This window comes from Perissodus microlepis, chromosome 23, assembly GCF_051167445.1.
Source record: "Perissodus microlepis isolate ML-2025 ecotype Zambia chromosome 23, ASM5116744v1, whole genome shotgun sequence".
Taxonomy (NCBI): domain Eukaryota; kingdom Metazoa; phylum Chordata; class Actinopteri; order Cichliformes; family Cichlidae; genus Perissodus; species Perissodus microlepis.
The window spans coordinates 5,627,230-5,638,871 of record NC_140482.1 but is presented as its reverse complement, the minus strand read 5'-3'; the positions used below and the strand labels follow the sequence as shown (position 1 = coordinate 5,638,871).

General features: G+C 39.9%; 1 protein-coding gene across 2 annotated transcripts; it reads left to right on the top strand.

The window, feature by feature from the left end:
- The first annotated feature begins 1,005 nt into the window (after window positions 1-1,005).
- Window positions 1,006-10,133, top strand: LOC146360854 (inosine-uridine preferring nucleoside hydrolase-like). 2 transcript variants are annotated; one of them, XM_084921749.1, is made up of 9 exons: window positions 1,006-1,022; window positions 1,975-2,155; window positions 2,265-2,444; window positions 2,915-3,026; window positions 3,126-3,262; window positions 3,421-3,484; window positions 4,063-4,080; window positions 9,770-9,882; window positions 9,960-10,133. In XM_084921749.1, exons 2-9 carry the CDS (start codon window positions 1,976-1,978, stop codon window positions 10,110-10,112), a joined length of 957 nt encoding a protein of 318 aa, XP_084777875.1. In that variant the 5' UTR covers window positions 1,006-1,022; window position 1,975; the 3' UTR covers window positions 10,113-10,133. The 2 variants fall into 2 exon arrangements, with proteins under 2 accessions (XP_084777875.1, XP_084777874.1); XM_084921748.1 differs by lacking the exons at window positions 1,006-1,022; window positions 4,063-4,080 and adding an exon at window positions 1,517-1,584 and having other exon boundaries at window positions 3,421-3,498; window positions 9,766-9,882.
- The last annotated feature ends 1,509 nt before the right edge of the window (window positions 10,134-11,642 follow it).

Genomic DNA, 11,642 nt, shown 5'->3' with positions numbered 1-11,642 from the left:
GGCCAAAATTCCTCTGCAATAATGTGAGAGACAGATAAAGTCAAAGAGAGTGACGTGAAAACTTTCATGAATGTCTATTGTCATTTCCAAGGGAAATAAGGCTTTGATACCAACTTCTGCAAGCCAGTAAAAACTGAGGTTATCATCATGCAGTCAAAAAGTTTAACACATGTTTGCATGATCAACACATCTCACACCACATATGTAGAATTTCTGACTTAATAGTTTCATTAAACTAGTTAAGCCGACTACAATAACAGCAAGGTATGTTGCAAACACAGCACAGAGGTGATATATGCTACATGATTAAGTCAATTGTTAAGAATGCAGAGCTTTGACATACCCTCTAATCATAAGATAATAGATCTTTTCACAACCAATGTTTCAGCCGTGCAGCAGATTCGTCTTTAACACAAGTTTCTACAAAGGTAATGTCACAGGCTTGCCAAGCAGACACATCAAATCTGATTTCGTTTCACTTTTCTTTCTCATGAGAGGAAAGAAATTTGCTTTTTAAGCAAGTGAAGCCTCAATGAGGCTTTGTGGAGTCACGAACACCCTTAAACTCTATAGCGGAGAGGTTATAAAGGAATTTCGGAGTTAGCCAAGAGCTTATCCAGCTTATCATCTTTATAAAATTCTACCGTCTTCACGTGTAAACTGTATACTGCAGACTTTATAAAAGAAATGTCTTATTTAAATTAACCATGCTGCAAGCACGTCTGCAGAAATGTGAATTACATTAGATGCAAATTGTTTAGTCACAAATCATATGAGAAAATTAACACATGCACTAAAGGTGTTTCTTTCAAAATAAGTCTTGTTAGTCTTCTTACAGAGGATAAAGACATGGTAAATGGTAAATGGTAAATGGTCTGTATTTGTATAGCGCTTTACTTGGTCCTAAGGACCCCAAAGCGCTTTACACTATACACAATCATCCACCCATTCACACACATCCATTATGTGACGGCACTGGATACAGGTTACACATTAAAAATCTGCGCACTGGCTGGATGCAGGTTTCTCTAGAGTAGCTGTTTTAAGATGGCTATAAAATTCCTTGTTTTTAATACATTTCTACCATATTTGGGTTTAATGAAAATCCTTCAAGAATGTAATTATGTAATTAATTATTTCTATTGTCCACTTTCTAGATCAAGAGTTTATCTTAAGATAGAGAAACTGAATGGTTTGTTTTTCTTTTTTAAAGTGTATTTGTTTTAACTGAAAAGCCTTCAGTAGCCTCTTTAATTCTAGACACCTGTAGCTGAACAATATTGTTTTAACAATGTCAGACAATTCTAGTTATTACACAGTTTGAACCCCTGTCCCCTCTATATTATTATTAAATGTTGTTCTTTCCAAAAAGAGCATGCAGTTATTTCATTTTACAAAAGAAAACAAAAAGGCGGACAAACCCAAGTTTGGGGTAGATTTATAACACCTAGAGAAAATCCCCTGAGGTGGAGTTAGCCATGTGTTTATGCAACACCTCCCTATATAATTCTGCCCAATGTTCAGTTTACGCATTCAGTTGCAGACGCTTATATCATTAAGCTGTAAACAGAATCCATTCACCAGGTGAGTATTTTACATTTAAGTAATTTTACTTTAGAATGAACCTTAGAATACCATAAGAATTTAATTCTGAACACTAATTACTGCATATGCATTTAAACATTGGAAACCATCCTAAAGGTGATGCTGTAAAAAGTATCTAAATATCAAAAGAAAAAACGCTGTGTTTTATTTGTTTTTATTTTTGTAGTTTTCTCTCTCTCTGTGTGATAGATAGACTGGTGGTCCGTGCAGAGTGTACCCTGTTTCCCTCCCTCTGACAGCTCAGATAGGCTCCAGTTAGAAAAGCCGTTAAAAAAAATGGAGGGATAGATGGTTCCAGATCATGTCAGAGGAATGAAGTGCGCATTAAACAATATCTCTTCAGGTTTTTAATGCTGTGGTTGAACACAGGATGAAGAAGAAGCTCATCATTGATGTGGACACTGGGGTGGATGACGCTATGGCCATCATGGTGGCCCTCGCCAACCCTGATGTGGAGATTTTGGGGATCACCTGCTGCCATGGCAACACACCCCTGGAGAACGTCCTCAAGAACACGCTGCATGTCCTGAAAGTCTGCAATAGGCTGGATGTAAGTTTTGAGCAGAGTGTGGGAGAGCCTTATACATTATTATGGTGACAGATCTGACTGCATGGCTGCATGCTGGATGACCTGCTATTAAATGCAACCTAGAATACAGATTCCAGTGTATCGTGGCTGCTCAAAGCCTCTGCTGGCCCGCAAACAGCATGCGGGTGATTACCACGGGAAAGACGGGCTGGGGGATGTCCCGGATCCAGATGCTCCAGGCTTGGATCTGCTGCAGAAGAAGAAAGCTGTGCAGGCCATGATCAAGCTTGTGAAAGACAATGCTGGAGAGGTGAGTGCTCTGTTAAACATGTTGCTAATGTACTGTAAATAAAATTTAAGAGCAAAATTTTTCTGTGTATGCATGTATTCTATGCATACCAGAATTATTATAGTTTTTGGATTCTCTTTATTTATTTTAATTTTTGTTTTTAATTCAGTTTAGTTCGGCTTAGTTTCTAGAGCGGATTTGCTCATTTCAGTTCAGTTGTTATTAAGTTTTATGTATCTAAAACACAACTCAATGACAAAATTGTTTCACTACATGTGCCTTGAATTTGGGATTTTCTTGAAATGGTTTATTTTAAAAAAAAAAGGTAAACATAAAGGTTTACTCTATGTAAATGATCTATTGAATTTCACTAAAAAAGTAAATTTCTAGATAAAAAACCTTTATTTGTAGGGGTTTTGTTCATCCCACAGCTATGTTATAAATAACAAGAGCACTCCAGTCATCAACACAAATTAGTCTTCTGCCTTCAGGTGATCCTCGTAGCCACTGCCCCCCTCACTAACCTGGCTGTCGCAGTGCAGTTGGACCCTTCCTTGCCAAAAAAGCTGAAGGCGCTCTACATCATGGGGGGAAACATTGAATGTAGGCTTTTATTTACCCTGATGTAGTTATTCTCTGATTTATGATTTTTTTTTCTATATTAATAATAACAAGAATTGCATTAATAATGTCTGTGTGCAGCCAGAGGTAACACCACAGTGTGTGGAGAGTTTAACTTTGTAGCCGACCCAGAGGCGGCTTACATCGTGTTGGACCGCTACACCTGCCCAACCTACATGGCTACATGGGAGTTCACCTGCAGGAACAGCCTTCCGTGGGTAAGGAAACAGACAAGCTGTACAGCAAGCTGTACGGCTTTACACTAACTGAAATTACATTTAAAATAATATTTGAATATTTGTAATAATGCTGTTTTTGGCTTGACTGATAATTTCACAGTGATTTAAATTTGCACCCTTAATTTTTCCTCCTGTAGTCTTTCTGTGACACCTGGCTTGCCGAATCTACTCAGAAAGCAGACTTCATGAAAAAGATTTCAAGTCTTTCAAGGACGGTAAGAGTGTGCAAATGATATTATTACAATAATTAGAATCCCATCCCCAGAAAGTGTGACAAATTTATATCTTAATACATTTTTGCAAGAAAATATGTTGCAAGAAGCACTGGATCCCAGGTGCTGCGAATGATGAGGAATTTCTGTTAAACAATTTTGAAGTTTTTTCACCTTTATTAGATAGGCCATGGGAAAAATGAGACAGAACAGCAGAAAGAGAGTGGGGGAAGACAGGCCAAGAGAGCCTCGGATCAAACTAAACTTCAGACTGGTATCGTGTCATGTGTTCACCAGCTCAGCCCAGTGAGCTAAAGTGCCACTCCTCCCAGATGAACTTGTCTAAGCAGGATCTTAGTGCTGTGACAGAATAATGCCAGGCTTCAACACAGGCTGCCAAAAGTATGTTATGACACTTACATACATGTCGTTACACATCCTTGTTCTTTGATTTATAATTTGCTGAAAGGGGGGAGAAGTATAATACATAAAAAACAAAAACTGATAAAATGATTGAATGATTGCAGCTTTTCTCACAGGGAGTGGTGTAATTCTCACATCAGAAAGGTCACTCTCCTGATTCAGGTTGTGGGGGCAGAAGCCTGAACAGAGAAGCATAGATTTTCCTACGATCACCACCAATGTTCCCTCTAATTTTTCATGTGTCTGAGCGAACACACAAACGCCCTGAGCGGTCCCTTTGACCACTGTGAGCAACCGCAGACGTGTGCACTGTGGTCACGCCAGCATCGAATCCATCCAAATTACATGGTTTATTAAAATAATCAAATTACAGCATTTACATTTATGTTAGACTACTTTTAATTAAGTGCTTTAGCCCACTTACAATGAAAATTAAAAAAAAATCTTGTTCATGACTTGTGTAGCATGTTAACACTGTTGGAAGTAAAAATAACTTGAACTCCAATTTTGAAAACACAACTTTCTATTTTATGATTTTTTTTAAAGCTCTGACTTGTATTATGAGTATGTGTCTGTGGTCTGTGAGAGAGTCTGTAAGATTAGATTAGATTAGATTAGATTAGATTAGATGAAACTTTATTAATCCCTCGGGTGGGTTCCTCCGGGAAATTCAGTTTCCAGTTGCAAAGCACCGAAAGAAGTTGCATGTTACAGATACATTAAGGGGAATGAGAGTAAGGATATAAGCATAAATACACCATATATACACATGGTGTATTTATGCTTATATCCTTACTAACTCTCTGTCTGCAAAATACAGTATATAATGACCAACGTTGGGCAATTAATTATATAGTTACTTCTTTTGTTGTTATGCAAACAACAAAGTTTTTTGCAGCTGTTTACCTAAAAATGCAGCCAAGGTGTTTTTTTAAATAAACATTTCAAACTATTTACAGAACAATCAGCTGTTCTGCATCAAATCTGATGCCACACAAATTATTTGTGCCACTCCAAAAAATAATTTCTGTCCACTATGAGATAAAGGAGAACATCACAAGCCTGATACCTGCAGGCCTGACAACAGGAGATGTATCACTCCTGTAACACCTGTAACATTCAGCAGTCGCCTCATTGTTCTGACACACACAACAAAACTATTGACTGCACTACACACTAGCTACACAAGATTTGCGCTAAACGTTGCAAATCTCTCACATCTTAAAACACCGCCGTCACTCCTAAAACTTCCCCCCTTCCTAAACATCTGTTGCCATATATTTTTTTGATTGGTTGACATGGTACTTTTTTCCACCAATAGGAAAGGGTGGGGGGTTTTTGGTTTTGTTTTTGCTCACAGGCTTTCAAGCGTTTTCCTTATAAAACGCCGTTTTTACCGTTTCTTCCCGCAGTAAATATAAACAACGATAGTATTCAGGAAGAAAACCAAACATTACATATATTTTTTATCATAACTCTGGTTTTACGTGGCCGATCAACACAATTTAAAAACTGGTATAAAGTCCACACTTTTTCCCTCAATTGTTCCGTCTGTCCTGCTCACATCTCCAATGGTTGTACACGTTGTCATTAACGTGGCTTCCCTCCACATCAGCCACGCCGCTTTGCTAGCTAAAACACCGGTGTCGGCGCATAAGGACGCTGTCATAGCCTGTCAACGATGTTGATTAGCTGTGTATATACGAATGTGAATCGCATTATTGGCTGGACTATGGGATAAGGTGGCATCGTTCTAATCCCATACGGGAGCAGCCAGTCACTTACTGACTAACACTGCAAAACAGAAATGTTAAAGTATTAATTTTAATTTCAATTCAGGTTAGATTTTTTTTCTGTGCGCAACGCAGATTTTCTGGCTTGTGGCTTGTGGCACATAGCCAGATTGACGTGCCAGGACGTCCACTTCCAAATTCTAAAATGACATTTAAATGGTGTTAATAAGCTAACAAGACCAAAGGTTTTGCATTATACTCCCCAAAGTCACTCAACTATACAAGGGTAACCACAGAGTGTGAAAAGAGGAGTCTACAGGTGTTGGTTGAAGCCCTCTAGTGGCAACTTTTTTTGTTTAGACCTTGGTCCTCCACTGGCTTACAGATAATCACCAGTGTTGGGTAAGTTACTTTAAATTAGTAACTTAGTTACATTACTAGTTACTTCTATCAAAAGTAACTCAGTTACTTTAAGTTACTCGTTACTTTCAAAGTAACTAGTTACTAGGGAAAGTAACTTTGGTTTTACTCTGAATTCTCTTGTTAATGTGTTGCTTCCGTAACTGGATACCCAGCAAGATTGCCAGTCTTCTAGCTTGCTTACTTGCCACAAGTGCACTGTGCCAAGTACTAATAGAAAGGAAAAAATAATGTGCATATTTCCACGAGAGAAATCCCACGCCTGGACCGTCGTTGACCGCCGCCATGATTCTAGCCTACGTCACAGCGTCATGTGCGCTTTTTACATTCAACACAAAAACTGCAGTTGTGGTGCTTTCGATTGTACTCATGTGGCACACTTGGATTAAAATGAATTGAAACCAGTGTGGCTTTGTGAGTTCGCCTTTACTGTATCTGCAAATATATATGTTGACATAGCACAACGTTACACACTTTTGCAGTCTCACACAACTCTTATAGGCGCACTGCCTTATGGTTAGTCTTTAAACTCAAATCACTAATATTTCTTACAGTGCAACAATGAAATAAACATAAACAAAAGATAGTGTGATCCACCAGTCTATATCTGCTGTGATTACAGCCCGGTACAGGTATAAATCCACAAAAGCGGTACGAGGTTTCCGCACAAACTAATGAATTAGATCTAGCTGCTAATCGTTAGCATCACGGCTAATTCACATCGCTACCAATAACTTATATACTAATGACACATAGTGGGGATTAACGGCCAACTTTCCCACATTCTCTGCAACCGCGTGGACTCATCTGTAGATACATTTTAAGTTATTTACCATCTTGTATCTGCTTACCTGCAAATATATATATTGACATAGCACAACGTTACACACTTTTGCAGTCTCACACAACTCTTATAGGCACACTGCCTTATGGGTAGTGGCTGGGCTTATTTACTCCCGCTAGAGCTGCTCATTTTAGGGGATACTCCCTCTTGTGGTGTAACGGAGAAATAACTACCCTTCCTGCACTATGTCATTTTTGGAGACTGGGGCACACATTATTTTACAACAATCAAAGAAAATACATATTTGAACAATCAGACCATTTAACTAACTATAATATTGTAACTAAAGATTATGGGGGGGTGTCCTGTTTTGTCCACAATGTCTTTCTTGTCCTTACACTCAGAACTCAAAAATTCTGCCTTCCAAGTAGGAAGATGTAGGTAACACCAGACTGCAGATGAGCTGCATACAGGGCTGGACTGGGACAAAAAAATCAGCCCGGGCATTTTGACTAGAGACCGGCCCACCATTATAGGAAAAATCATAAAGCCTTTGAATGAAAACAAACACTGTTGTGACGGTGATGTACACTGTTTTAATGGTATATATGCATCAATCTATCAATCGTTTGTTGTAAGACTCAGATAATTATTTTTTAAAAGCTAGATATTTTAAATTAGAATAAGAAAGAAAAGTACTATTTTGTGCCCCCCTCTCCCTGTTAATGCCCTACCTGTCAGCTATGTAAAAAAGGATCCTGGTGTTATTTGTCTCACAGAAACAGTTCATAACTTCCCTTCAACTCATTCATGTCACCTGAAAGGTAAACCTGTTTCTCCATCACCTGTTCAGCTCTGATGATTCAATAAGGACATCTCCTGGTTTCATCTTCATGTTTCCCTCTCACCAGATAACCAAACGACATCATGACCAGCAGCTTTTACAGCTGTGGCTCCAGCAAACATCAGCTGATACTAGAAAGTAATATTAAATAAATTCTAACAACAGCTGACCAAGCCTAAATGTGCTGCTGTTGTTTAACGCGACCTCCACTGGTTTCTTCTTTCTGGCGCAAAGTGGGCGATAAACAAACAAGATAGACGGGACTTGCGTCAGAAAAGCCAATCATCTTATTATTGATCAGTTTCATGATTGAAGTAGAAACAGGAGAGGGAGGGGGAGAGAATGAGAGAAGAAGAGGCAGCTGTGAAGCAAAGACACAGAATAAATCCAGCTTTGTGTCTTTTTCATTGTAGCTGAAGTACAGGACAAGCTGCATTCTTTTTCACCTCAATACGAAACGCGTAATATTTTCTCCGAGACGATTCCGTTTTTTAGGGGACGGTTGGCAACTCTAATAATTAACCTTATGAACAAAATAAAGTTCAACATCAACATCATAGCACCACCCAGCTGTATAGAAACTCCGTCATGCTAGCTTGTACCCAGTACAAAAGAGTCAGCATAACTAAAATAAACTCCACCTAAACTTGGTTTATATCTGACCCAGATAGACTGCAGGTCATAAGTTCTTACCTGAAGTTCAGTTCACCTGACACTCGGACCGGCGGCCACCTCGGGTCTCTGCTCCTCCTGCCTCCCCTTTCCCTCATCCACCTGCTGGCCTCCACCACTTGCTAATGTTACTGAATCTGTGGAAGCTCCGCGATAGCCACTGCAAGAAGTAACGAATAACGACCCTATCTAAATCCCAGTAACGAGTAACGCATTCCTGATTTTGGCATAATAACTAGTTACCATGCTCGTTACCACAATAATAACGTAGTTACTGTAACGCGTTACTTAATAACGTGTTAGTCCCTACTAGGGATGGGTATTGATAAGATTTTCACAATTCCGATTCCATTTTCGATTCTGTTTAACGATTCGATTCTTTATCGATTCTTTTTTTAAAAAAAAGGAGAACACTAAGGTCGATTAGCTTAGAACTTTGTTTTATATCGTCTCTTTGAACAAGATAGAAATTTAGGAGTAACATGGCCTTACAAACCCAACAGTGAGATCTACAGCTCTTCCATGGGGTGTCACAGGGTCCCCAGGAAAAAAAATTGTAAATGTAAAATAATAAAATAAATATTCTTCTGTTGCAATAACAAAGTATAACATAAATTATTCTGTAGCAATTACACAAGAATATCCAGTAATGTCCCTGCCTACAATTAAACACATTCACTTACCGAAAATCGGGGGCATCTGCTGTGGCAAATGGGTGCAAGCCTTTTACCTCAAACTTAGTCACTGCTCGGTGACATTCGTCTATCCTGGCCTGAAAGGAGACGCTACCGGTAGACTGCAGTGAGAACTGCCAGCATCTGAGCCAGACTCTGTCTCTCTCATCATGGTCACCTAAATGCTCAGTAATGGCAGGTTTTGTAATAAGGCAGATCGCGCTAACATAATGTGCACTGTTAGTTGATTATTTACCTGCCGCATTAACGGGAGAGGACGTGCAAACGTTACCGCTGCTGCTGGGTTGAGATTCACGAGTCCGGAGCGGAATAAAAAACACGACATTCATTTAAGGTCATCGCGTGTTTTGTGAGCAAATGCTTTTGCATATTTGTAGTGTTTCCTCCCTTAAATGAAATATCTACTTTGCAAGTATTGCAAGTTGCCCTGTTGTCATCCGTTCTCGTAAAGTATAACCAAACTTTTGAGCGTTTGAAGCGCTGTGTTTCCTGCCAGGTAAATGATGCTCCGCAACATGGTGACGTCATTCGGGGGCGACTGGAATCGATAAGGGAATCGTTTGCAAAAATGCCAAACAATTCCAAAGAATTGAAAGTTTGAACCGGTTCTCAACAAGAACCGGGTTTCGATACCCATCCCTAGTCCCTACACTGATAATCACAAAATGTCTAAATACCTCTGATGTACTGATTTGACAGAAAGCCCAATCAGCTGACTATAAGAAGGAGATTACTGCAGGAACTGGTTTCAATTCCTGTGACGTCTATGCCTTAGCTGCTGCCATCGATGATACATTGATAACTGAGAGCGAAGAGGTAAGCAACTCCTGATTTTTATCAGGTTAAGTAAAATTTCAAGTATTGTTTAACAGTTTCTTGTGTTTCTCCTTCAGGTTGCGGTGGCAGTGGAGTTGGAGGGGACCTACACCCGAGGCATGATGGTGGTGGACTACATCCAGAAGCTGAAGAAAGACCATAAGGCCATCATCATGAAGAAAGTTGACTTGGAAAAGTTAATGCAAATGTTGACCAATGCACTCAAATAGAATGTTTCTATGCATGCTGAATGCGTGAGTTTGGTTCATAACAAGAAATAAAAACTGATTTTTTGGGAATGATTGTTTTGTGTTCCAGAGTGACAAGCCATCCGTAGGCCTCCATAAAGATATTTTCTCTTTTTCAAACCATTTTCTGTAAAACCTAGAGATGCCTGTTTAGGAAAATCTCAGTAGATCAGCAGTTTCCAAAATATTCACACCATCTGGCATCAAAAAGCTGTGCTATACTCATATTCAGTCACCTTTCTTCCTCATTCTACACCCTGAACAGGGGTCACCAATATGTTGCAGAGCTGACACAAAGACAGATAACCATTCACGTTCACATAAATACTTATGGTTAATTTGGAGTTTACAGTTAACATAACTCCATCCCCACACAGACAGAGTGAATGTAAACTCCATACAGAAAGGCGCCAGAGCAAATTTAAAACCAGGACCTTCTTGGTCCGGGAGAGATGTACAGCATTCCAGTAAGGTGTCCCGGGGTATACTTCAAGCTATTGTGAATTTGCGCTGCACGCAGACCCTAGTCCACCAAACCCTGGTTCTGCACTGTTGGAGGCAGAGTGGGTGGATGTAAGGTGTGTGCATGGGGACATACACAAATATCCCATAGTGCTGCTACAAATTAAATATAAGGCCAATTAGCTTGCGCCTGACACATCCCTTAGTTCTGGGGACAGATTGGCCTGATAAGGCAGTGTGTGGGTATGCATTCATGAGCTTTTGCAGCATGTAGCCTTTGCACTGCGCTCAGGGGTGACACAAGGTCATCAGGCATGTCGGGGCTTCTCATGAGGCCCCACCACCTCCAGCAATTCAGTCCATGAGAAATTTCCAACTAGAATCTTGTGATGAAACTCTACACTCAGCCTTTGATCAGTGATTAAAACTGATATTCATATGGTGCGCCCTGAAACAGCGCTGTATTGATTAGAGATCATGTGTCAAGTGAGTTGTGACACTTGCATGGAAAAAGAGCACACCCACTTGCTGGTGCCTAAAAGCTGCTGGGAATTGATTTTCCAGGTCGCTCACTATAACCCCACGGTGAATAATGGTCCAGTTTTCACTGCCAAGCATGTGGGCTTATGTGTCTGTGGTGTCAGCTGGTGAACCAGCCAGCCATTCCAAAAGTGCCTTTATGCCTATTGCTGTTAATGGAGGTCCCGTTTAAGTTCACTGACATGGACCTTATTGGGCCATTTTATCAGAGTGCACGAGGATATCACTTTGTATTTGTTCTAGTCGATTATGTGGCATATTATGCATATTATCCAGAGGCAGTGCTGCTGCGCACCATTTCTGCAAAGAGTGTGGCGCAGGCACTTTTCAGGTCATCTCTCACATCGGCATCCTGAAAGATATACTGACTGACCGGGAAACTTTATTCATGTCTCACACACTGAAAGAGCTATACAAATTACTGGGCATTAATCTGTTCAGACCAGCATCTACCACCTTGAGATTGATGGATTGGTGGAGCGGCTGAATAAGACTTTAAAATCCAGTCCT

Bases quoted from the DNA above. Each gene is read 5' to 3' on its own strand.
- LOC146360854 (XM_084921748.1), top strand. From the start codon at position 1,517: ATGTTCAGTTTACGCATTCAGTTGCAGACGCTTATATCATTAAGCTGT. The intron at 3,263-3,420 runs GTAAGGAAACAG...TTCCTCCTGTAG, and splicing joins GCAGGAACAGCCTTCCGTGG to TCTTTCTGTGACACCTGGCT. The intron at 9,883-9,959 runs GTAAGCAACTCC...TTTCTCCTTCAG, and splicing joins TGATAACTGAGAGCGAAGAG to GTTGCGGTGGCAGTGGAGTT.